We start from the raw sequence: 27,790 nt of genomic DNA, 5'->3' as shown, positions 1-27,790 counted from the left end.
GTGAGGCCCCGGCAGGGCTACACAATTCACAGGGAACCCACACCAGCTCTCCCAAGGTTCGCTCTGCTGGGGAAAATGGTGGTTCCTGCAGCTCCGTGGGGACCTCGCTGATTCCCCCCAAAACTCAGGCTTTATCTAGACAAAGACCAGCATTCCCCCAAGCGGCGTGTGTCTGCTGCAACTCCAGCCATACGCCGATCTGAAAACTCTCTTGTTCCCTTTAGAATTTATGTCAGCAGAGACCATCCACCAGAAAAAAAAAAGAATTGATTTTTCATTCACACACGCGAGCGAGCATGGGCTCCCAGCTCTTAAAGACGATAATTACATTGTTTTCAAACATCCCCCATCACACCAGCTCCATTAGGATCCAAATTGCTTTCCCACAATTTGAAAGGAAAATATTTCTCTGCGGAGATGATGGCAGACAGTACATTTTCCGCGGCCGTAATGTCCACTCCGTGCAGAGGGCTGTTAGGACCACCTCCAAGCTGACGGATAACCATGATGGGATTTCACTCATCCTGACCTGGTGCTAAATAAGCGGTCCAGAGGCAGCGAGGTACTGGGTTGGTGATGCTTGTTACGCGCTGCTTCAATGATGATGGAGCGGACGCCCGATTGCCTCCTAATTGCTGGCTTGGTAAACATCCAAGTGTTCATCCTCAGTGTTCCGCTAAAGCGGTTAAGAGGTCTAACTCCTTAATAGCCGCGAAGGAAAAAAAAAGCAGCCGGCGGGGCTGGTGGGGTGACGGGGAAGACTATTCCTTTGGACACGTAAACGCTCTTGGGCCGCTGGCTAATTGCACTGGTCCAAAATGTCCTCGAGGAAAGCCAGGTCAGAGTTTTGTTTTTCTTACCTCATCTGCATTGCTTTTTTTTTTTTTTTTTTCTCCCTCAGCATCATAACTGGACCATCAAGCATTTCTCTAAGGCTTCGGGATTCTGTTTACAAGAGAGACACTGGCTTGGGAACCAAGGGGCTTTTGGCCATGTCCCGTGCTGCCACTGAGAAGCTAGTATTAAAAAGATAGGGGCTTCCCTGGTGGCGCAGTGGTTGAGAGTCCGCCTGCCGATGCAGGGGACGCGGGTTCGCGCCCCGGTCCGGGAGGATCCCACATGCCGCGGAGCGGCTGGGCCCGTGAGCCATGGCCGCTGAGCCTGCGCGTCCGGAGCCTGTGCTCCGCAACGGGAGAGGCCACGACAGTGAGAGGCCCGCGTACCGCAAAAAAAAAAAAAAAAAAAAAAAAAAGATAATGCTGGCCACTGACACCAATCCCTTCCCAGAAAGAACTGTTCCTGGAATGTAAAGAAGAATATCACTGCAGAAAAAGTACCACTAACTGTGGTGTCTTAGCAATTCCCTGCACCTCCAATGGGTGGGGGCGAAAAAAGGTATAATTCACTGTATTTCCAAATAACGTTAAATTGTAGTCAAAATATTTAGTGCTCCAGTCGATTTGGTCCAAAGAAGCCAACTGGTTGGAAAGAGTTTGTGGAATAAACACAAAAATACAACGTAGCAACGATTAGACAAGACCCATCCCAAATTTTATCAGCCTTCTTAAAACCAAAGAGTCATCAGTAAAATTTTTCAATGGGATCCAGGTTCGATTTCAATGATGCATGTCACTGGGGTCAGGTAAAAAAGGTTTTTGTTCGGGTTTTTTTTTTTTTGGCCACAGGAGGTTCAAGCTGCCCTTTAACACCAAGATGGTTCAAGGCATTTATAGACTCATCAGCCCTATTTTCAGATTAAGATTCCGTAAGGGTGTAACCATGCACTTTCCCATCTTCATCCCCAGGTGAGTTCTGCAGTTCCTCATGGCGTCCATCTGATGTCCCTGGATGCAAGTGACATCGTAGATATCCCAGAGGTTGACTTTCTGGGTTTGAGATCTCAGCCAGACGCCCAGATGTGGTGTCTTATTCCTCTTGCCTGTTCCTCCAAAGCTCACTGCAAATTTTAAAAGGCATAAACCTTTAAGCAATGGCATTTTGAGCGCCCGTTTCCCCATGAGAAGGGACCTGACATCACAGCAAATGTGTGAAAATGGACTCCCCTGATTTTGTTGGCCAGAAGCACACAGACCTGGCAGAGAGACGCAGTGACATCAGGTGATGCTTGGGGTTTAGCAAAAAAAAAAAAAAAAAAAGTATTCAACTATTTTTTTCAAATATTTTGGTCCTGGCAAAGCCTACTTTTTAAAATGTGTTTTCCTTCATTTTAAGACCCATGAGTATTTCGAGGGAAATGTAATCCATCTGACAGAAGCATTTTTTTTAGCTCACCACAGACAAAGAGAGAAAGCACCACTTTCACTGGTCCTTAGAAACCATGGAACTGCTGGGGGAAGTGTGGTCACTTCCCAAACTGAAATATCGTGCAAGGTATGAATGATAAGAAGAAGACGAAGAATGCAGTGACTTACCCAGAAGCAACAGATTCGGAAAGGAAATTCAACAAGGGAACCAGAAGTAACTCCCGCTACATGATAACTTTATTCTTTGTTTGCAACCAGACTATATCTAGAACACATCCTGGGCACGGCAGGGAGAAAAGAAATAGAATAAAACACAAACTCTGTGTCCTCTCATAAGTAGCATGGTTCCTAAAGACAGAGAAAGAATTGGAGAGCAGTGAAAACGCAGCAGACACAGCTGCAGGAGAGACTCAGTTCTGCAAACTCACTGGCCACGTGGCCACAAGTACCTGCATCTTGTGGTTGTTATGTCTTTCCGTGAGCAGCTACTGGGCTCCAGCGAAGACACAGAGATGGACAGACGTACCAGGAGGAGATCTGGATAAAAGTGCACTCGTTGCAGGAAACAGAACTGGGTGAGCCCTCCTCAACCACCTTTTTATTTTGTCTATTTATAGAGAAATAAAAGCCCCAAAGGTAAGGAGTTCATTAGAGGAAAGCAGAACAGAATCTCTGCCAGGGAGGAGTCCCCAGCCCACGGTGAAGGAGCCCTCAGTCCATCCAAAGAGGAGGGGAAAAATCTTCAATCCATGGCAGAACAGCCCTCGGTCTAGTCATTGTAAGCCAATTCTGCAGAACCAAGAAAGGAACCACGGCTCACGCCACTGGGGCCTCTGATCTCCTTGGACCTCAGGGAGCTGTGCCCACAGCACGGAGTAGCTGAGCTGGGTCCCAGGGGCCACCCACTTGTCTCATCCCCAAGAGGGACAGAGGCAGGCGCAGGAGTGGAGGGTGGGAATATCCCAACGAACAGATAGGCAGGCATTCCTGAAGCGTCACAGAAAATTTAGCCAATAGGGTTAACACTGCCTTGAAGGGCTTTTCCACAGGGAACATCCGATTAGTTGCCAGGGACCAATCTTTCCTGCTTAACAAAGCTGCAAAACATTCTAATGTACCCTCTGTACGATGCTAAGGATCTGCGTTAGAACGTCGGCCAGCAGGGTCAGCGTTGCTGTTTCTGTAACGATGGAATCCTCTATGTGGTGGTGAATTTTGTGTCTACTTGGCTGTACCTTGGTGCCCAGATGTGTGGCCAGACATTCCTGCGGATGTGTCTGTGAGGGTGTTTCAGGATGAGATTCACGTTTAAATCGGTGGACTGTGAGTAACGCACATTGCTCTCCATAACGTGGGTGGGCCTCATCTCATCAGTTGATGGCCTGACTGGAGCAAAAACATTGATATCCTAGAGCAAGAGAGAATTCTGCACAGATGGCCTTCAGACGTCAGCTACAACATCGGCTCTTCCCTGGGTCTCGAGCCTGAGGTACTACCCCAGAGATTTTGGACTTCTAGCCCTTATGATCATGTGAGTCAGTTCCTTATAACAATCTCTTTCCCTCTCTCTAGGCTATGGATATAGACAGATAAACAGCAGATAGATAGATGAGAGATAGATAGATAAAAGATAGATACATAGATACACAGATAGATGCACAGATGATAGATAGACAGACAGATAGATACATGGTCACGTTCTGTTGGCTCTGTTTCCCAGGAGTACCCTGGCTAATACAACCTGTCTTCCCTTTTGCTCCTACCGTGTATTTTCTGGCAATGTGACTCCTGTGCAGCATTGTGGGTGGCAATGAGACAATAGCTAGAAATGTACAAATACGTGTTATGCCGTAATTATCATCAATAGGAAGCCTTGGTAGAAGAAAATATTGACGTCATCAGCTGGCCCAAGGAAATGTGAATTGGATGTATCCTTGTCACCTGCTTCAACCGTTGGGAAACTCCAGGACAGGAAAATACAATAAATAACCTGAATTCTTTTTCCAGGTGAGTTCTATTTAGACGTTTCACCATGTTTTAATTCCATACAGTTGCCTACTTGTGTGAGAGAGGAATGCTTGGATATCTACCTGGAAATTTCAGAGCACGTTTGGAAACACAGGGACGTATGTTATAGCCCACGAAAGGGCTGGATCCCAAGGACCCCCACAGCTACGGTCCTTGCCATGAAAACAAAGAATTGAATAATCTGTAGGAAAGGCGTGTCTGATTTAATTTCCTGATCTCTGCAACACGGCCTCCCTGTACTTGGCGAGGGTGGCGGGCAAGGCTCCCAGCCCAAGTGCCCGTGAATATTCCATTAGAAATCAATTAACCCACGTCTGCCCAGAAGCACTCCAATCATCCGAGGTTACACGCCGTGCCTGATGCATTTATAGCCCCCATGTAAGTAGTCCCCGGAGACCCCCTAATGTGTAAACAGCATAAAAAATGATCCTTGATTCCTGCGAGCTTCACCTGCCACCTTAATTGAATAAATGGGGCTGTGACCCAGGAACACTTCTGCACACACGCATCACGGTGACTCATCCACCACACGTGGACACACGCCCACCTCCCCGCTCTCCCCTCGCTGAAGAGGTAGTCCAGGACGATTCTCTTGTATTGAAGGCACATTCTGCTCCAAATACTGCAGGTCCACACTTTTTTCCTCTCCCCATCCCCAGCCTGCAGAAGGAATAGAAATTAATGTTTAAGGCAACCTACATATTTAGTCGTATAGAAAGGACACGTCCAATTGTGAGGACCATGCCCCAGATGTAAGCTGATTTTACCTTAAACAAAACCCTACCTGCCGCTCAGGGAACCACCCGTCATGACCCAGTTTTGCCAGTCTGTGGGACGTGGCCCAGGCTTGCCCTTTTAGAAAGGAAAAGGGATGACAAGCGTTTTGGAAAACGCCCCCAAAGCTGCACAGATCAACACCAGGCACAGTCCCCAAATCTCCCTTAAAATGAGCACCGTGTCTCCGCGATGGCCCTGGGGCGCTGCCCCGCCCAGAGCCCGCCTGCCCTCGACGCCACCCCCTACGCTGTCTCAACACCAGTGTGCTTTCCTAGGCACACCCCACCCCACCACTACCCCCGACCACTGGTCACCTTCCCTATTTGATGCCCTTAAGAATTCTCAACAGTGCCTGGGTTGTCTCACGGATGAACTAGGCTCCACTTTTGTTATCTTTCTCCCTCTCCTGGAATGCATGCTTTTCCCCCCTGGTAATCTTTAACTGTGATTAAACAACACAACATACAATTTACCCCCTTCGCCTTTTTTAAGTGCACAGTGGAGTGGCATTAAGTCCATTCACATGCCACCATCCCCACCATCTTTCTCCAGAACTTTATCATTGCCCCAGACTGAAACTCTGTGCCCATTGCATCCTAAATCTCCGTCCCCCTCCCCTACCCCTTAGCACCGCCATCCTACTTCTGGTGAATTCAGGAATCACCTGAATGATGAGTGGAATTCTACAGGAGTTATCCTTTCCTCTCTGGCTTATTTCACCGAGCATCATGTCCTCGGGGTTCATCCACGTTGTAGCAGGTGTCAGAATGTCCTTCCTTTTCGTGGCTGAGTCACATCCCACTGTTTAGATATATCCCATCCTGTTTATCTAATCATTCATCGATGGACTTGCTTCCACATTTTAGCTACAGTGACCAGTGCTGTTGCAAACGTGTGTGTCCTGGAAACGATGATGCTTGAGTCCCTGAATCTGCCTGACATGTGCCTGGGCTGCAGTGGGTCCCCTAAACGTACGTGCCGACTAAATTCCAGCGCTCTTCCCTTTTTTTTTTTTTTTTTTTTTTTTTGCGGTATGCGGGCCTCTCACTGCTGTGGCCTCTCCCGTCGCGGAGCACAGGCTCCGGATGCACAAGCTCAGCGGCCATGGCTCACGGGCCCAGCCGCTCCGCGGCATGTGGGATCTTCCCGGACCGGGGCACGAACCCGTGTCCCCTGCATCGGCAGGCGGACTCTGAACCACTGCGCCACCAGGGAAGCCCTCTTCCCTTTTATTATTTATTGGAAGCCACTCAATAACTGTACTTCGTAGAATGATAATCCCTCTTTCAGAGATGGAGAAAGTGAGACGTGGCACGGTAGTTTTCCCACTCTCTCATAGCTGGGAAGTGGCACATTTGGGGTTCACACCAAGAGCTGACCACTTTGGAGCTGGAGGTATGATGCCATGTGGACCATCGAGGCAGCTCCAGTTCAGACACTGCAGTGGGTCCCGAAAACTCCAGGAACCAGTTAACCACTGTCAAATATCGAGTCCTCCCTCGGGCCGTGGTTCCAATTCATGACAGAAGGCAGGCAGAGCTACTTGGGGTTAAATACACAAGAGGTCGAAGAGACAATAGCCATGATGTAGTTCCCTAGAGTTTAAAAGACAAAGGGTCCCTGGTAAAGACATGAGCAACTTGCTGACCTGCGGGGGCTCGAGCTGATGGAGAGCATGAGAGATGGGGAGAGATTTCCCGGGAATCAATCCCTAAAGGACGGAGCCTATAGGAACCAGAAGGTGGGTATGACGAGCTGAATAATAACCCCCAAATGCTCACGTTCTAATCCTGTAAACTGTGAATGTGACCTTATATGGCAAAGTCTTTGCAGATGTGATTAAACATCTCAAGATGTTTAATACAGTACCCTGGATTATCCAGATGGACCCTAAATCCAATGACAGAGTCCTTCTAAGAGACAGAAGAGGAGAGACACAGACACAGAGGAGAAACCACATGAAGACAGAGGCAGAGACGGGAGGGACGCGGCCACAAGCCCAGGGACGCCTGGAGCCCCCAGAAGCTGTTAGAGGCGGGAAGGACCCTCCCTGGAGCCTCTGGAGGGAGCGCAGCCCTGGGACACCTGGACCTCAGATGTCTGGTCCCCAGGATGGGGGAGGGTGGATATGCCATGTTTTAAGCCCCTGGTCTGTGGTCATATGTCACAGCAGCTCCGGGACAATAACACTGAATGATTTTGAAGTCTCCTCTCCAGCTGAATCTTCACATCAATGCATTTACATGTCTCTCTCACTTTGTGTTTGTCCACTCAGTCTGCCAATAACAACATGCCACAGATGGGGCGGCTTAAACAACACCCTTATTTCCCACAGTCCTGGAGGCTGGGAGTCTGAGATCACGGCGTGGGCACATTAGTTCCTGGTGATGTTCTCTTCCTGGCTTGCAGGCGGCCACCTTCTCTATGTGTCCTCACACGATGAAGAGAGAGCTCTGATCTCTTCCTCTTCTTATAAGGATGCTGATTCCATCATGGGGTCCCCACCCTCATGACCTCATCAAAACCCAACCACCTCCCAAAGGCTCTACCTCCTAACATCATCCCACTGACAGTCAGGGCTTCTACATATGAAGGACACACATTCCGTTCACAACATCACATGTACGTTGGACTCTTTTGATGGGAAAATATGTATGTAACCAATTTAACAGGCTCTGGAAGTAGTTTTTACTGGAGAATCCTTGAGATGTATCTGTCCCTACCAGTGTCCCCAGGGTGCACTGGAGGAGGCTGTACACAGAGCTCTCTGATGTGGGCATCGCGGGTACCAAGCATAGCTTTTTAGGGTGATACCTTAATTGTCACTCATAGTCTGCCACCCACATGGAGATGATGACTATGAACCCCAGTCTCCCACCAGGACACCAAGCCCACCAGGCACAAGTTACCTGAACTTAGGTACAAGGTCACAAGAAAGAAGCAATTACCAGGGGACAGGCATGGCCAGAGCAACATAAACCCACATGGGTCTGGTCCTACAGCCGTAGGGCTGTACCCTGAGAGTTCACCACATGATGACAGTCCTGGTGGCGTGGCTCCCACCCCCTTCAAATAAAGAGAATAATGTTAAATTATGATCAACATACTATTCTGTGTCCTTAATTCTCAGGCACTCTCTTTATCTAAATATTACTGAAATCAAAACATCTTTCAAAGAGAAATGGACACGTGAACCACAGTGGATTTTATTTTTCCAATAAGTCCTTTCCTTTCAAATCACTTTCCTTTCAAATCACTAGTTTATTAGCTCATGTCATCATTAGATTGAGAAACTACGGTGCGTGCTCCAAGGCATGAAGGTGAATATTTTAAAACATTCTTTGCATTTATGGATTGAATATGTGTATCCTCCCAAAATTTATATATTGAAACCCCAGCCTCCAAGGTGATGGTGTCAGGAGGTGGGGCCTTTGGGAGGTGACAAGGTCATGAGGGTGGAGCCCCCATGGATGGGATTAGTGTCCTTATAAAAGAGACCCCAGAGAGCTCCCACGCCTCTCCCACCAGGTGAGGACACAGAGAGGACGTCCATCTATGAACCAGGAACAGAGTCCTCACCAGACATTAAGTCTGCCCTCGGTAGGACCTTAGACATCCAGCCTCCAGCACCATGAGAAATAAATACCTGTGGTTTAAGCCCCCGAGTCTGTGGTATTTTTTTTGATAGCAGCCCAAAGAAATGAAGACATTCACCAAAAGGATTTTCTGCTTAACATTTACGTAAGTGGGAGAAAAAATAGCGTCGACTAATTGCATACAAACGAGCATTCTGTTTAAACAAAGTGTTACCCACTCGCCAATTCCTGCCGACTTCTGTAAACACTTCTCCTTAATGCTACATCGTTTCTACTTAAAGCCCATTTAAATTAATTTCATTTCTTAAATTTCCTAGAGAGCTGACAGCAGCGTTTGGGTTTATAGGAAGAGCATGAGGTGAAGCGGGAAGTGAGATTAGAAATCTTTGGCATATGACAAACTTGATCAAGTTCTTGGGGTCCACTCAGAAGGGACACAGCAGAAGAACATGTTTAACTTTGATTTTTCACTTGCCTTAGCCAAGGAAACAAATGTTAAAAGAGGGGAAAAGAGATGCTATGAATAACTATTACACACACACACACGCGCGCACACGCGCACCCATGCATTGCATGAACACAGAACACCTACAATTGCCAGACAGAACAGCTGGAAGATAGATGTGCAGTTTTGGTAAGGTTGTGTTATTAATACAATTGCTTATTTTAGAACAAGCAGTCTGAGGACCGTTGTAAAACTTATTAAAAGTGGATTTTTCCATGAGTCTATATATATTTTAAAGCACACCCCGTGAAGTAACTGACATGTTGTCCTGAGCTGTACGTAAGCAAGTCACTTGTTTAAAGGAAATTTCTGGTTCCACTAGAGAGTTCTAGGTTAGAGGTTTCTGCTGAGGCTTTTATGTGCTAACTCTCATAAAAAGTCCTTCCAATCTGGGCAGTTTTCTCACCATTGCCCTCTCTCTGTTTCTAATTGTGAGTTTATCTGGGAATAAATACCACTTGGAGGTCAGCGCCGCCAACCCAACCTCCTCCTTATTGGGCATTTAGAATTGCACCTCAGTTTGATCTGTCCTTGAAATACTCCACTTTTGTCTTGGGCAAGAAGCGGAAACAAGGACTTTATGAAATTAACAACTGAATAAAACTGCTAGAGGCGATGTGAAGGTCGGCGAGTTGGGCGGCACTGGTGTGGATTCCTCCTCGTCTTCCTCCACAGCAGGTTTGGGCTCGGTTGACCCGCAGCTGCAGCATTTCATCGAGGTGGAGACTCAGAAGCAGCGCTTCCAGCAGATGGTGCACCAGATGACGGAACTTTGTTGGGAAAAGTGCACGGACAAGCCTGGGCCAAAGTTGGACAGTTGGGCTGAGGCCTGTTTTGTGAACTGCATTGAGCGCTTCATTGATACAAGCCAATTCATCTTGAATCGACAGGAACAGACCCAGAAATCCAAGCCAGGCTTCTCAGAAAGCCTTTCTGACTGACCTCAGCATTACCTCTTTGGAAAAGGGAGGTAGTTCAAGAAATGAAGAGCAGTTGATGGGACGGTTGAAGAAAAGGTGGGGGATCGGCTCCCACCTCTGTCACTCTTGGGACATCCTGTCATCTGAGAATGAACAAAGACCAATTTTTGTGTGTGGGTGGGTTTGAGGGTCAGATGTGTTTGGGGTTGTGTTTTTTAATGCGAATCGTGGGAAAACAATTGACAGATGAACGGAAGACTCTACCAGATGTGTATTACTGTATGTGGGACGATGCTTTCTTCGTAGTCCCAGTAACTGCTCCCTACAATTTTAGTAGTGGAACTGCTCTATAATTTGATAGTGGGACCACATAGGTAATAATCTGTTATTTGTGGGGGTTCCTTTCAGATTTCTGGAGAGATCTCGATATACATCTTTGTGTCTCAGAAAGGGCAGCAGTGGGAGAAGGAGTAATTTGGTACTTGCCTGTAGGCCTCCTTATCTAGTGTTTGATTATCAGTACTGGAAAAAAATGTATGGAGTATTCATGCAGTACATGTCACCTTTCTAGATTATCTCCTTCCTTTATACTGTGATTCACTTAAATATCTATATAAAGTACAGTCTCGAGCTAGTACAGGTACCTTAGAGTCTAGAGGCCTTTAGTTAAAGGAATCTAGCCAGCGGACGTAATTCTCATACTAAACTGCCACAAGGAAGAAGTTAACTTACCCTGTATATCAGGGCCCCCCAAAATATTAAGATGTGCCTAAATGAAAAAATAAGTTATAAAGATTTAGGCCAGTCAAAAACTAGCAGCTCTTTCAGATAGAGGTGCATGCCTAATGTAAATCAGCATAGTTTCCGTTTACTGTGTTCTTTTAATCACTGAAATAAAAGCTTCTACAAGAAAAAACAAACAAACAAACAAATACACTAGAGGCACTGAAAGAGGGTGGAGGTAAAGCGAGCATCCCCCTGGGAACTGGGCAGCCACTGCCTCCTTCATCCATGTCCATCTGCCTGGTTCCTTGTCCTTGATCCCAGATAATTGTTCAAAACAGGAAGCTCAACCAGAAAGACTGAGCTGGTCCTGTGAGCATTTCCAGGAGGACACGGACCCACCGTCTCTTGGGAGAGGGGTCTGAACGAGCCTGCGATGGGGCAGCGTCACCCCAGGGGTCAGGATGGGTACTCCCACATTCTCTTCTTGAGAGTTAGCAGGTGACACACAGCCTGCCATCTCGCGTACATAGTTTGGTTTATTTTCCCCAAATGCATGCTCTTCACACTGGGCCCTTCTCGGGTCCCTCCAGAGGGTCTCTTTACATAGTTCTCCACTGTTCATCCCCTTTAGAATCAGCTCCCAAGTCTCCTGTGGAGGTGGTCTGGCACACAGCTCTCTCCCCTCCCCTTATCCCGCATCACACCATAGCCTGCTGGCCCCAGTCCCAGCTCCCCTTCCTGGGCCCCATGGACACCCCCAGAAGAAGTGACTGATGGGCAACCCAAGTGGTTTCCCCAGACCAACCTCAATTCCAGCAACCCCGCCGGTCACACGCAAGGGCTCAGCTTAGCTATCACAACCTGTTTCAGAAAACACACGCTGTTCCCACACAACTCTCCCTTCTGCTCCCTCTGAGGTGTGTATGCGTGTCAGCCTGACCACTACAGATTCCATGAGAGCGAGGACCGCTCCCGAGTCCTCAGGCACCCAGCACCGACTTGGGCTGCTGAGGCCGGGTGTTGGAGGCCTTCCCCAGGGCTGCTTCAGCTCCTCTCTCCGGTGTCCTACCTGCTCCGCCGTCTTGTCAGACCCACTGGGAACCCTGCAAGGACTGTGGACCTGGAGGAAGCAGCTGCCCACGAGGCCATAGAGAAAGGGGCACATTGTGCCTCCGACTCATGGCCCCTGCAGTGCCATGCCCATCAGCTGCTGTGATTTCACTTCCAGGAGAAAGGGAAGGGAGGGAGAAGATAGATGGATGGATAGGTAGAGAGATAGCAGGTAAATAGGTAGATACACAGATAAATGATAGAATAGATAGATAGATGAATAAATGGATGGATGGATAGTTAGATAGATGGTAGATATAATGAATGGATAGATTATAGAATAGATAGACATAGATAGATAGCAGATAAATATGTAGATACATAGACAAATGATAGAATAGATAGATGAATAAATGGATGGATGGATAGATAGATGGTAGATATAATGGATGGGTAGATAGATTATAGAATACATAGACGTAGATAGATAAGTAGACACAGAGAGAGAAGGGAGAGGAAGAAAAAGAAAGAAAGAAAAAAGAACAAAGAAAAAAAGAAAGAAAAGAAAGTAAAGAAAGAAAGAAAGAAAGAAAGAAAGAGAAAGAAAGAAAAAGAAAGAAAGAAAGAAAGAAAGAAAGAAAGAAAGAAAGAAAGAAAGAAAGAAAGAAAGAAAGAAAGAAAGAAAGAAAGAAAGAAAGAAAGAAACTCACCCAGCGCAGAGAGGGGATGCTGCTGGGGTCAGGGGCCGTGGAGGCATCAACTTATCACAGCCTCCGAGGACAAGATGGATTTTGTAACTGCCTTATGGAAATTAGTCCTTGGCCCCCAAGGCATAAATCTTGATATTGAAATGATTTACCCCGACTCTACTACTATTAGTGCTCTGTAAATTAGGGCCATAAATGCCATTTGCGTTGCCATTAGCAGAAGACAGTCCAGCCGGCTCCCCTCGGCACGCACAGACACCCTCGGCTCTCCTTCCCTTCCCTCTGTCTTCCTTCTCCCCACGTCCTTCATCGGGGCTGCCAGCCAACCCTTCCACCCACACGGGTACCACCACTCGCTGGCCACGCCCACCCAGCATGTGTGCCCGGTCCGAGACTGCATTACAGTCTCCTTGAGACCTCCATTCCTGAGATCTAGGGGGAAAAAAATCATTATTTATGAGTGCAGAGAAACCTCTACCTTTGCTGTTCAATTTGAAACACGTGTTCCGTAGAATCTCCAGCATTTTGCTGAATATCATTAGTCAAAGCGGAGGGTTCACTACAAATAAAGGCTGATGGCCAGTGTCCTGGATCGGGCGGGATTTATATCTCGAGAATAAAGGAAGGCGTGTGCCTGGTGTGAGAGGGAAACAGGACGCACAGGAAGACTCAGTTTGGACAGGAGCTTTCCAAGGAGCTGGAGAAAAGAGCAGGGGCTGTGAGGTGGGAAGGCTTTCTTTTTTAATGTTTCTGCACATCGTTTCTGAGATGCCCCGGGCTGCTAATTCAGCACTCAGCACCCACACACAAAGAGAAAGGAGGAGATGGGGTCCCTGCGGCCTCACAAAGAACGGGGTTGTTCCTCCATTCCTGACACCCTGACACCCACTGTACACCCTTAACAACCAGGAGAGCTCCCCACCCTGGTCTCTGGGATTTCTGTTTCCTGATCCTTTCATCGAAGATTTCGTCTTTGGGAGGCTCCTAGTCTTGGGGTGAGAGTCACCATCTTCATCTTGCCCACTGCCATAGATTGAATGTCTGTGTCACCACCCCTGCCAAATTCATGTGTGGAATCCTAACTCCCAGTAGAATGGTGTCAGGAGGTGGGGCCTCGGGGAGGTGATGAGGTCATGAGGGTGCAGCCCCCGTGGATGGGATTAGTGTCCTTCTAAAAGAGACCCCAGGGATCTCCCTGGCCCCTTCCTCCAGGTGATGACACAGTGAGGAGTCACCATCTATGAACCAGGAAGCAGCCTCACCAGACGCTAAGTCTGGCCCCGCCAGGATCTCAGACTTCCAGCCTCCAGAACTGTGATGAATAAATGTCTGTTGTTTATATGTCCCCCTGTCTACCATAATTTGTGATGGCAGCCCCAGTCGACTAAGCCACCCCTCCCTTCCTTGGCGAGGTGGTCCACTGAGCTAGCTCCTGACTCACTCTTGGTTTCTAATTCCTCCCCCATTTTCCCTTAACTTGGAGAACTAAGTTTCTTTTCTGAACGCTTCTCACCGATTCCTAAGCTGCCTTCCAATGTTGGATGACAGTCAATCACTCCCTTCCCTCAAACGTTTTTACCTCTGCTTTTCTCCCTCTGTTAATTCCTTTGCTCTCCCTAATCACTGGTCTTTCGTGCTCACGTCTTTTCTTGAAAAAAAAATACAAGAAAGGGAAAGCCACCATATATTTCTAAGTTCTTCGTTGCTCTGGTGGCGACCCATCTATTCCTCCTGCCAACTCATGTTTGTGCTTCCTTCTCTCAGCACGTTTTACTTACCTGTAATTCTTTATTTGTGATTCCCTTTTGCTCAAACTCTTGTTATTTACAATTTCCTCTCCTTCCTTGATGGTCGAAACACTCCCATGGACACTAGTGCCCAGAAGGGAGCCTGTGCCCTAAATGGGTTTTAGAGTTGCCATGAAGCCACTGCCATCTGTCTCCAGCCTGTCTGCTCAAGCCCCTGCCCCAAACTTAGAGTCTGGGGGCTGAGGAAGGACTGTGTGACCCCATACTTTTCTGTTGCCCACTGTGTGCCTAAACTTTTCCTCCTTCAAAACAAAATATTCTCAAATACCATGAGACTCTGTTTGCCCTTCCAAACACCTATCTTTTTTTTTGAAAGCCAATGGTAACTTCTCTTGTATAGTTAGAAATATACTTATTGCTCTGTGCCAAAAACATACTGAAGATTGAGTTTCATGATTCCTTTCTTCAGAAGGGACCCTCTGAATTCTGCATCGTGATACAAAAACCCTCCATCCATTTCTTATAAGCTCTATGGCAGGTCCTGGTAGGGCTGGCGACATGCAGCCTCACCCAGGGCCACCACCACTGCTCCTTGATTTCCAAACATGTGGGGAGCAACCCATGTGTCTCGGTCATGTTCCTCCTCTCTACGAGGTCCCCAACTTTCCCTGGCTTCTCACCTCTTAGTGCCTAGGATGGGTCATTCATCCATCACCCTCTGCCAGAGTCCTAGAACTTGGGGGCTTGGAGTTGAAGTGTCCTCTCCTCCTATAATTTCAGGTTAGAAATGATGCCCAAGAGGTGAGACATTCCATGAGCATGGAAACCAGGTCGCAAATGCCAGGCTGCCTTCCTGGTTCTCTTTAGACAGTCTCTGAGGGCACACACAGGACCGCCAAAGTGGAGGTTTCCCTTTCTTCTTTAGCACTCCTTCAGCAGACAGAGTTGTTGGAAGAAACTTGTTAACTGAAGACAAATAGAACCTTGTATTTCTCCCCCCTGAGTGGCAAAGAGTTTGTTTTTTTTTAAATAAAAGATTATACAAAATAGAAAATTAAATTAGCAATGATTTTCCGATGAAATGAGCAGATCCTTTGAGGCAAAGGAGATTTAAAAGAGGATTTAGACATCCATCCCTGCCTCTAAAACCCACACATGGTTTGGGTGAAATTAATTTTGTCCTTGACTCTGTGAGATGCGGGGACACACAGCCTCGCCGGACAGCCCCAAACCCAGGAAGGTTTGTCATCTTCCCAAGAGTCTGAGCTCCACAATGCCTGTGAAATTCTTGGTTGACATGGGACTTATGTGTCTAAGCAATATGGATACAGGGGTTTTGGACTGATGGTCTATGGGTAAACTTTTTTTAAAAAATTGAGGAAAGATTCACATAACATAAAATTAACGTCTCACCATTTTTAAGTGGACAATTCATTCCACCAGCGTTTAGTTCATTCACCATGTTGTACAACCACCACCTCTATCTAGTTCCAAAATATTTTCATTCCCCCAAAGGAGGCCCCAGACTTGTTAACAGTCCTTTTCCATTCCAATCCTGGTTATATACCCCAAAGAATTGAAGACAGGTGTTTAAACAGATGCTTGGACCCACACATTCATAGCAGCTTTATTAACAGTAGCCAAAGAGTGGAAACAACCCAAGGGTCCATGGATGGATGAAGAGATAAACAAAATCTGGTTCACCCATACAGTGGAATATTATTCAGCCATAAAAAAGGATAAAGTTCTGTTACATGCCATGATGTGGATCAATCTGGATGAGCTTTTTCTCAAAGGTTTTCTTTGCCCTTGGGTATCGATATGCATAAGCTATCACCTTTCCTGCTTCTTATCCTGGAAAATACTCCCCACCTGCTCCTTGCATGGGAAGGCATGAACAGCTTCCTTGGCCGAGGATGGGCAGACCATAAGGGTACAAGGACACACACATGCAGAAGACACAACATGCCCACAAGCATAACCATACAGACAACACACACACACAGATGAATGCAACAGCACACACCCAACACCAGTGATATTCTCATGGCTGAAGGGGAGAGAAACCCTCTCTTTAGAAGGACCAAAGTGAGTCTCCCCATGAAGAGAAAACTGAAGCTTTCAGCTTTAGACACGTTTACAGTAGGACGGCAGAACCTAACACAACATTGTAAATCAACTATACTTCAATAAAAATTAAGATTGGGATATATATATATATATACTATTGATACTATGTATAAAATACATAACTAATGAGGACCTACTGTAGAGCACAGGGAACTCTACTCAGTGCTTTGTGGTGACCTAAATGGGAAGGAAATCCAAAAAAGAAGGGATATATGTATACGTATAACTGATTCACCTTACTGTACAGAAGAAACGAACACAACATTGTAAAGCAACTGTACTCCAATAAATATTTAAAAAATAAAAAACTTTTTAAATTAATTTAAAAAATACTTTGTCAATAACATGGCAATCAATGACTTCAATGTCTATGGTTCTGCCATTACATTCCCACGCCTATATTTCTGTTAACTGTTCTTCTTAAATGTCAGCTTATACACAAACGCAATCTTTTAAATGTAACTATCATTGGTTAAACCATATTGGTTCTGACAATAAACCGTTTGATAATGCCAAAGGGGGGAAAAGAAAGAAACCAAATACCCACCAAATCCTACGCAGGCATTGTGATGTCAAAAACACATGTGGAACCACGTTGAGTCAGAACAACATGATTTATCCTGCACCAGCCCCTCCCACCAAGGAGAGCGAGGGTGGTGGGTGCCATTGCCATCAAGAGGAATAAGTCCTGCACTCAGGCTCCTGAAAAGTAGCCTACACGCACAATAAAAACACATCTGCAGGTTGGAAGACCCAACGGCTCTCTGTCAACTTTGGCGAGAAAGCTCGTCCTGCATTCTCTTCGGTTCTAAATACAAAGTCAAGAGAGCTTGGAAAGGGAAGATTGGGAGAAGGAGAATCCAGTCTCCCTTTCCCTCCATCTCTGACTTCATTGCCTGTTATCTCCAATCCCAGGAGATGCTTCACAGTGGAAGAAACCTCCCGGCTCTATTACGAGCCTGTAGACCAGCACGAGGACCTGAAGTTTTGAGAATCAAGCAACCTTCTGTCGAGTCACCAACACGTCATTGAAGAGACATTCATATTTAAGAGGCTCCTGAGATGAGACATGACTTAGGTCCAACATATTTCATTATCAGGAGGCGGCAGGTTGTATTAATCAGGGTTCTCCAGAGACGCGCGGCAACAGGGTGTGGGTGGTGACGCGAGGGCAAGTAGGTAGATAGGCAGGTAATGGATGGACAGGTAGACGACAGATGAATGGATGGATAGAGAGATGATACAGAGAGAGAGAGAGAGACAGAGACAGAGACAGGGAGAGAGACAGAGAGATAGATATATACATACATATATATATACATACATACATAGATACATAGATATACATATACATACATATACATATATACATACATACATAGATAGATACATAGATATATAGATACATAGATACATAGATATACAGATACATAGATACATAGATGATTAATGGACAGATATAGATGATAGATGAATGGATGGATTGATAGATGATAGATAGATAGAGGGATGGACAGATAGATGATAGATGAATAGATGGATAGATGGATAGACAGATACATAGATGGTTAGATAGATGATTGATATAGATAGATGATAGACCAATATATAGGTAGATGATAGATGATTGATGGATGCATGGATAGATAGATGATAAATAGATAGATAGATAGATAGATAGATGATAGATAGATAGATAGATAGATAGATAGATAGATGATAGATAGATGATAGATAATAGAGGGAGAGAGATGGAGATTTATTTTAAGGAATATTGATGCACATGATCATGGGACCTGGCAAGTCTGAACATCTGCAGGGTAGACCAGCAGGCTGAGACCCAGGGAAGAAGTGATGTTGCAGGCCAAGTCCAAAGACCACCTGGAGGCAGCCTTCCCTCTTCCTCAAGGGAAGTCAGTCTGTTTCCTTATAAAGCCTTCAACTGATTAGACGAGGCCCACCCATATTGTGGAGGGCCAGCTGCTTTCTTTAAAATCCACCAATTTAAACGTTAATCCCATCTAAAAAATATACCTTCACAACAACATCTATCCTGGTGTTTGACCAGGGAAGTTGGCACATCAATTTAATCACCAGACAGGACAATTCCTTTTGGAACAGAAAGGACCCCAAAATAGATTGCTGAGAGTTGGAGAACACCTTGTCTACAGTTTCCTTGCCTCTATTGGACCCCCGTATGGACAAGTGATGGTCAACATCTTATAACATTTTCCATCTTCTGTAGAGGTTTCCCACGGCATCTTCTCAGAGCCGCATACCCTGGTGGGAAAGGCACCATCATCTCGTCGTACAAGTGGGACACACACTGATGCACCAGAGATTGTTCACCTGATCATAACCTGTTCAGAAAAGAATCAGGTGTTCTGACTCCTGCTTCAGACTCTGCACCCACAGCTCAAGCACACGTCTCCATGTCTGGCCTTTATACGTGTCACCAGTCAGATGGAGTAAAGGACACGCGGGAGTTGTTGAGAACGGAACTCCACATAAATTACCTGCTTTTGCCACCTTTTACAGTTACAAATGAAAATCTCAAGTGCTTCTAACCTCTTCGTTTATACGAGTGTGGTTGGTACGTTGGGGTGATGGGGGGAGGGCTGGATGTTTATCCACTAGCCCCGACCCCTGGCCGCATTGGTGCTCATCCCCGGAGGACATTGCAAACCAAGTTTTGCTTCTCTCCCCAACACCTGACACATTCTGATTATGAGACATTGGCCGTTGTGCATGATTTATTGTAAACAAGCCCTCCTATAATATCCACAGCTCCGTAATTCACAGCCCCGAGGCCAGCGAGCTCCTCGGAAACGATATGACAGCCAAGATCACTTCTCTGCATTTACCATGGGTGCCTCATGTTGAGAATGCATAACACAAGTAAAAAGGCACACGTGGCATTTGTCAATGCCCCCCACCCCTCTGCCTTTAGTTTACATTTTTCCTTCCTATTGCTTTGCGGGGTTTTGAATAAAACGGTACACAGAGCTCGTGCCAGCCACACGGCTAATATCTTGAGGAGCAAGGTAAGCATGGCAGCTCAGGGGGAAACGGGGACTAAGGAGGATGTACCGCTAAGGAAATGAGCATCACTGTGATGGTGGACATGGCGGATGGTCCCCCATTCCTGGAAAGACAATTCCGGGGGGTCAGTCTGGATTTGGGGTGGAGGGATGGGAAAGGGCTGGCGCACCGGTCAACAGAATGGTTTGAGCACAGAAGCGTTCGTGTGGCTGCAATGAACGTCTCTTTCTCTCTGCACCTCCAGAGTCAGAGAATAATTTCCCAGCCCTCACCTGTCCACCGCCCCCCCACCAGCTCTGTGCTGCCCATGTAACCTCTTGGCTATTTCTGAACAGTTACCTGTGTCCCTGTGTCTGGGTTACTGCTTTATTTTGACATTTAACCAAGAAAGCACCCAGGTGGTCCACCAAGAACGGTCTTCCTCTTTCCCCTAACCACATGTGGCACTCCGTAGCCAACGAGCCACTTAACCCCATGGCCTGCAGCTCCGTCCCCCAAGCGCAGAGAGTGCAACGGGTCGAATTTTTTCTTCCCTAAGAAAAGAGGTGCTTTCTTAAGTCCTAACCCCAGGTACCTCAGCAAGTGGCCTTACATGGAAATAGGGTGTATTATTCATAACGTTTAATTTTCTGTATCTCTTTCTTTTATATTGATGAATAATTGAGGTACAATATTAATAAGTTTCAGCTAAACAACAGTGATTCAGAAGTTTTATAGGTTATACTCCATTATAGTTGTTATAAAATATTGGCTGTGTTCCCTGTGCTGTACAGTATATTCTTGCAACTTATTTATTTTATACACAATAGTTAGTACCTCTTACCTCCCTCCCCCTATCTTGCCCCTCCCCCTTCCCTCTCCCTGCTGGGAACCACTGTTCTCTGTATCTGTGAGTCTGCTTCTCTTTTGTTATATTCACTAGCTTGCGGTTTTTTAGGTCTCCCATGTAAGTGAAAAAATAGAATATTTGTGCTCCTCTGTGTGAATTATTTCAGTTAGCATAATACCCGCTGGGTCCACCCATGTTTTTGCAAATGGCAGAATTTCATTTTCTGTGTTTCTGATGCTTTGACATCTTGGGTCTTCCTGACTGGAATATGGGGCCCGGACTAGCAAATCCCTAGACAAAGCAAACAACACACACTTTTCAAATGCAAATAAACCCATCCAGAGGCCACATCACACCTCCCCCTCTAAGGGGCTCTCACCACCCCTTCCCGGCACCATCTACCTACCCTCCTCGTCCCAGGGCAGGAAACAGACAGCTAGAGGCAGCCCTAGAACCCACACACTCTATCCTCTCAGCTTGCTGCACAGAATCACCACTCCCCGAACCATTTTCCTTCCTGAAGGCAAGCCCCATGACCATTTCCCGCATAAAAAGGCTCTACAGAGGTTGGCAGTGCAATTCTTTCATTCACACGTAAAATTGGGTTCTCATCGTGCAAGAGAAACTCATTGGCATGTGCAAACCTGGCAACACTCTGCTCTGGGTCAGCCGAGGGAGAAGCCTGCAGACAAGCATTCTTTTTTTTTTTTTACATCTTTATTGGAGTATAACTGCTTTACAATGCTGTGTTAGTTTCTGCTGTATAGCAAAGTGAATCAGCTATACATATACATATATCCCTATATCCCCTCCCTCTTGCGTCTCCCTCCCACCCTCCCTGTCCCACCCCCCAGGTGGTCACAAAGCACCGAGCTGCTCTCCCTGTGCTATGCGGCTGCTTCCCGCTAGCTATCTATTGTACATTTGGTAGAGTGTATATATGTACACAGGCATTCATTAATTCATACATTCATTGTGTTTTTTTTAAATAAATTTATTTATTTATTTTTGGCTGTGTTGGGTCTTCGTTGCTGGGCACAGGCTTTCTCTAGTTGCGGCGAGCGGGGGCTACTCTTCGTTGCAGAGTGCGGGCTTCTCCTTGCGGTGGCTTCCCTCGTTGCGGAGCACGGGCTCTAGGCATGCGGGCTTCACGTGGACTCAGCAGCTGTGGCGCGCAGGCTCAGTAGTTGCGGCGCACAGGCTTAGTTGCTCCGCAGCATGTGGGATCTTCCCGGACCAGGGCTCGAACCCGTGTCCCCTGCATTGACAGGTGGATTCATAACCACTGCACTACCAGGGAAGCCCCCATGCATTCATTCTTTCACCAATAGGCCGTTACTGTGCGACCGATGTGCTGAGTCATCTCAAAGAACTTGGGACATTAAGTCGACCTTGAACTATGAGATCTTCCAATCCAGGGGACCCCACACATTTCTTCTGAGTGACCGAGCCTCACCTGGCAGGAGGTTGGGGCTGTCAAAGCTCGGAACTGCAGCCAGCCATGCCATGAAGCTCACGTTCAGGAGATCCTTTTCCTTACAGGAGAGCAGTTCCAGACCGTTCTGGCCTCTAGGCACGTGCTCATTCGGGAAACTTCTGCCCGCCACGGTTTCCCAGGGGATTCCACGTAACCCTCAGCTTTTCCTGAGGACTCATCTAGGTCTACATCACCCATTCCACTGCCGTGCTTTCCTCCAGGCTGGCCGTCCCAGGAGAAGAGGGCACGGGTGTCGTTGAGCTGGTGTTTCTAATCTGCAGCAGTGACGTCTTGTCAAATGCTGGGTGCACCTTTCCTCCGGCGGTACTTTTCCCCACCTCCCTCCACGCCCAGCCAAGACTTGCTAACATGGGTGAAAGAAACCATTCCTTACCCACCTCCACCCCTAGCCCCAGTTCTGCTGAAACAGTTTGAGTTAAAAGAGCTGGGTTGGAATTCACTTCAAACACAAGAATAGGGCTTGGCGTAGAAGAATGTTGGGTTCCTGTCCTAAACAGACACAGAAAATACCCAAAGCATCTTTCTGTGTCTCTGTCCACGGCCCAAAGGGAGCTGTCCGGGGTGCCAGGTGTCTGCTCCACGCGGCCACTCAGGAACCCAGGCTACTCGCTCCATACCCCAGGTCCTGCACACTTGTCACGGTCTTTATGGTTGGAACTAGGTCACCAGGCGTTCCGGCTGGTGAGCAGGGCACAGTGCACGGAGAGGACCCTGACTTAAAGGCCAGATACAGACCGGGCCATAGTCACGTCCACTCCCATTTTATCACCAAGAACTCAGCCACAGGACTAAACCCAGCACAAAGCGGCCTGCAAAACATAGCTTAATCTTGTGCTCAGAAAAAAAAAATGGGCCGATTTTGGTGAGCAACCATTAGCTCTGCAAACAGGAATGAATAGTCAGGCCGCAAAAAGACCGTTTTGAAAAGGGAAAGAAAGCATCATTTCTATCGCGTTGATTCTGTTTGCAAAATGGCACTAAATACCAGATGCCGCTTTATCGTAACCAAGGGATGCTCCAGACACACTACCTCTGTCACGTGTCTCAGGGCAAGAGCGTCTGCCCTTCGGCAGCGGGAATTTACCCCAGCCTGCATCAAACCCTGTCCTTTTAAAGGTAAACTGGCACAGAGCTGTAAGTACACGGGAAGATTAATGAGATCTTGACCCCCTGGAAATCAGAGACACATGGTCCGGGGCTGTGAGCATTCTCTCACCATTATTACCAGTCGTATTTAATCAATGCAAGCAAGATCCTTGCCTGGAGTCTGTGTACCTGGGATTCCCCCAAGTACTGCGGGGCCGGGAGGCTGCTTGGCGATATCTGTCAGGCCCTAACTGAGGAGTTCTCTGCCCATGTGCTCTGCCCGGGCTCTCAGCCCCTCCACTGGCCAAGCCCACACCTTGAGCGGAGCTCCCACATCCTTTGGCCTCTCCAAACCACCTGGGGATTCTGCCTCTCATCCCCAGGGCATTTCTGAGAGCTCTCTGTCCCTCTGGCATTTTGTCCCCTCACCCCAAGTGCTCCAGGGTTGGGGGGAATCTAGAAAGGAATCGACTGACGTTCGCACGTCACACCCATCGGCTGTGACTTTCGGGACGCCCCTGAACTCTTCATATACACCCGCCTTCACGTTCAAAGGCACAGCATGCCCTGCGTATAAAATGATTCGTTAAATTCGGCATGTCCTGGAGATGGGTCGGAGCCCCTTAAATTATGACAGTCACTGAGGGTGTTGGATCATGGTCCACAGGTACTGTGAGATGCTGCCCAGATGTTATAGGAAGGATGAGATGCTATCAGGATTCTTTGGGGTCACCCAGTGGAGGATGGGTGCAGCCCCATTGAATTGAATGTTAAAATATTCTATTTAATATGTAGCACCGCCACCTTACGAGGAGTGGATTTTATTCAGGATTTTGCAGGAGGAAATGGGATTACCGTGATTCACAGAATAAAGAGCGAGACCCCAACCAGGCCCGTAGGGCTCTGACACCCTCTGTCCTCCCCTACTGCCCAGCAGCCTTCGGAGAAGTTGTGATCGGTACAGACAGACTCAGGATCTCTTCTCACCCTGCCTCGGGGGACCTGAGTCCGCACCCCAATTCCTGTGCACCAGACCCCAACACTGCAGTCCAGCCTCCTCTCTTCCCTGAACTCAAAAGACGTCCAACAGGGAACCACCGGTTACCACAGGGGGTGGCCAGACAGTAAGCCCAGTCGGATGGAGTGAGTCAGTGATGGTCAGAGGCCATCAACACTGGCGAGGTTTCCAGAGGACGAAGAGGAAACAGGGGGCAACTCCACCCCAGAAAATGGGTCCCAGCCCGTCAATCTGGCCTGGGGTCCGCCTTACACCCTGACCGGTAACAGGGCTACAGAGAAAGCCTGCTTCCCGCGGGCAGGGCCGAGCACAGACTCACCAAGGGAAACGGAAATTGGCAAAGACATGGCCATGGAAGAAGGTGAACAGCTTCCAGGCTGTTTCTGGAAGCTGCTGGAATCCAGGTCTCCGTCTTCAGGCCGAGGACCAGCCCTCTAAGCTCCCTTTTCCATCCTCCCCCACTAGACCTCACTATCCCTTCTCCTATGACAGGAAGTGGTTTGGTTGTGCAATCCGTCACTTGAGATAGAAGCTTTGTCCCAGTCCCAGAATCAAACCGTCTATTCCAGGGTGACTAAAGGTCTTGGTGAAGCATGGTAGAACGGGGTGTCCATGCATTGCTCAGGCACCTGTGCGAATGCCCCAACCCTGGGACTGTCCGTGAAGGCAGCCAAGAGTGCCCAGAGCCCATTACCCCACAAACCCAGAGCCCGGAAGAATAAGCACCATCCGACAAGGAACAGAGAAGACGGCAAAGTGGGTCCGTTGACGGCAAACACCTGCGACCCCAGAGCCTCTGTTTAATAACTGGCTTTCTTAATACTTCTTTCTCGATAATGGACTTTCTTTTCATGCATTGCGTGCGAATTGGGGCTGCAGAAGAAAACAGGGGGACATTTATGGAAAGGACGGATGCCCCCGATGCAGTTACCCCCCTCCCCATGGAGGGTTTGGTTTCCCGACCCCTCGTCTCAGTAGCTTGTAGGGTTCTGTCTTCTAACCAGGAGTAGAAATGGGCAAATCCACCTATGAACAAAGACACACAGGTACAAACCCACAAACACACATTTGCATCCGTTTTGAAATAAGGCCCTTTTTCCTTTTCATCAGCTGAATGCTCTCAACGGGCCATAGAGGAGAGTTCCCAGTAAGTTATGTTTCAAACGCTCGAAATTCCAACTGTGGCACATAGGCAGAGCACAGGTGATTTTAGGGCAGTGAAACTACGCTGTAGGATCCTGTCGTGGGGGACACATCCCATTGTGCATTTGTCAACACACATGGGCTGTCCAACCCCAAGCAAGAACCCAAATAGAAACTGTAGACCTTAATCAATCATAATGTAGCAATCTTGCTTTATCCGTTGGAGCGCCTACACCACCCAGTGTAGGATGTTTCTCTTCTAAACTTTTCAATTTTATATCCAAGTAGAGTTGATTAACGATGTTGTGTGAGTTTCAGGTGTACAATAAAGTGATTCACTTCTACATATACATGTACCTCTTCTTTTCCAAATTCTTTTTCCCAATTAGGTTGTTACAGAATATTGAGCAGAGTGCCTTGTGAGGGAACTCTGGTAGGAGGTAAGAGGTCCTTACCAGTGTAGGATGTTAATAACCGGGGTACCTGAGGGTGAGATGGGAGGATATACACCGGAAATCCCTGACCTTTCTGCTCAATTTTTCCGTAAACTTGAAACTGCTCTAAAAAAATGGTCTGTTAATTTTTTTTTCATAGGAGAATATGGCCAGTTACAAAAACTCAAAGGATGGCTCTGTCTCATATTTTAGAATGAACAAAGGTTTATACTTCCTTTATCAAATCCCTTCAGTGTTGCAGTTATTTCCCTCTTGAAAAAAATAAAAAATGAATAAACCTGCCAGGCGCTCAAACCCACTGCCGTCTGCCGCATCGCTGGATTCCACATCCCCCCAGACGCGGACAGATCTGTTCAGGCACTCTCGGCACAATCTCCTATCGGATGAAATGACGACATAAAAGCATGTGCGCGACATCCTCAGAGGATACCGCCAACCTAACTTTTTTCAGTGCAGAAAGGTGATTCCTGTGATTCCACACAGTTTCAGCAGCATGTGAATCCCATCGGCACCCAGAGGCGGTTTCACAGGAAAAGCCAGAGAACGGGTACCCGTTCCACCTTATCTGTGCATCCAATCCCGCCCCGCAACAACCAAAACGGCCTCAGGTGTCTGACTCCGCGTGAACCATTAGGAAGTCAAACTTCAAAAGCAACGTGCTTTCTGCAATGCATTTGCCACGAGAATTGTTCCATTCGTCTTGTTTTCCGGAAGCATTATGAAGCCGGGACTTTGAATAAAACTCATTTCGTTAGGGCACCTGGCTGGGGTGTGTCTGTGTCGGGGGGAGACAGGACATCCATACTTGATGAAACCCCTCGGCAGCCGTTACGACCTCACCCGGGGAAGCACACGACCAGGGGCCGGAGAAAATGGCCGGCGGAATTCTGTTATGTTCCTAAAGGAACACGTTGGCAAAGGCTCAGAGATACTCAGACAGCACTGCCCGCCGTGACTTTCTCCACACCTCTGCCCAGAGGAAAGCATTACCAAGCTTCACCCACTTTGCACCGGTTTATCACCAAATCTCCAAAACACAGCCAGCTCTTATCCCTGATCGCAACCTGAACCGGGAGGCCACAGTGTCAAAAAATAAAATAAAAAACTAACGTATTGAAACAAGGGGCAGGATTTCAACCCCAATGCCGGGGTGCAGAGCCCAACACCCCGTGTTTGAAGAAACCCGATCGGGCCCCAAATGCCAGGGCTTCTGCTAGAATCCGTTTCAAAGCCCAGGGCTCCTGTTCCAATGACTCCTTTGGTCTGAATTTACAATTGTTGAAGGAAATCACATGTACACACTTTGTAAATCAATTGCCCGCCGCCCGACGTCCAAGCTTTTCCAAGCGCCTCGGTAATTAATCGAATCCAGGGTGGAACAGAGCCGGAGTCACAGACAATTTACAACCTAAGTCAAAAAGAAAAAACAAGTCTGAGGGTCTCTTGGCATTAAGGTCTGGGGGTCTCAGTGGGTCTGCTTGGTGACAGTACCACCAAGAGTCACAACCTTCGTGGGCCCTTCTGAACCGGGGTGGGCTAGGGGAGTCGGGTGAGAAAATTAGGGTGGGGGGTCCCCCCGCCCCAGGCCAGCTGCCCCCTCTCTGGGACCTGTCATGGGTTGTGTGTAGGTTTTTCCATAAATCTCCGTGGAGACTGGTCTTCACACAAAGGGTAGCATGCAGCCCTTTGTGGGGTCTGTGTTCAGCTCTCACCCCTGCCTAGAGCTTGGAGCAATGCTGGCTTTGAACGATTCTACCAGCTCTGAATTCCACAGGGACTTGGTCACAACAGCCATTCCCCTGGACCCCAAGGGAGCAAACATCCCCCTGGCCGACTCCTATGCTATCTGTGCAGTCAAATCCGGCCGCTCCCCTGCAGGCCACGGAGTTGCACCTTCCCGACCCCCCGCTCCCACAAATCCTTCTCCTGCGTAGATGGCGTGCCTCTTGCCTCCAAGGGGACCTCCCTTTCCCCAAATCTGCCGCTCCTCCAACCTAATCTAACCACACTGCATCCTGAGCGATGTTCCCAGATATAACCTGTTCTCATCCCACTTCCACTGAAAGCCCCGCTTTGCCCCCAACTCCTGTGGCCCCAGGAAAAAATCCACCTCCCTCCTGGTCCGGGCTCAACAGCTGGTGTCCATCCCAGTCACCTCTTCTCCATCCCTCCTTCTTTGACCTCCCCCTGCCTCCCTGAGGGTCCCATTTCTCAGGAGATCCACTTGTACCACATTTGCACACCTCCCCCAGGAAGCCACCTCTGACT

General features: G+C 47.7%; 1 protein-coding gene across 1 annotated transcript; it reads left to right on the top strand.

Moving 5' to 3' along the window:
* Positions 1 to 1,779: 1,779 nt before the first annotated feature.
* On the top strand, positions 1,780 to 10,111 carry LOC309978067 (mitochondrial import inner membrane translocase subunit Tim8 A-like; the record flags this gene model as incomplete). Its single annotated transcript, XM_082864418.1, has 2 exons — positions 1,780 to 1,805; positions 9,781 to 10,111. 2 exons carry the CDS (start codon positions 1,780 to 1,782, stop codon positions 10,109 to 10,111), a joined length of 357 nt encoding a protein of 118 aa, XP_082720544.1.
* Between the last annotated feature and the right edge of the window lie 17,679 nt (positions 10,112 to 27,790).

The sequence above is a fragment of the Leucopleurus acutus genome, assembly GCF_964270905.1.
Source record: "Leucopleurus acutus genome assembly, chromosome: X".
Lineage (NCBI taxonomy): Eukaryota > Metazoa > Chordata > Mammalia > Artiodactyla > Delphinidae > Leucopleurus > Leucopleurus acutus.
Note: the sequence above shows the minus strand (reverse complement) of the source record. Positions and strands in the feature narration are given on the sequence as shown.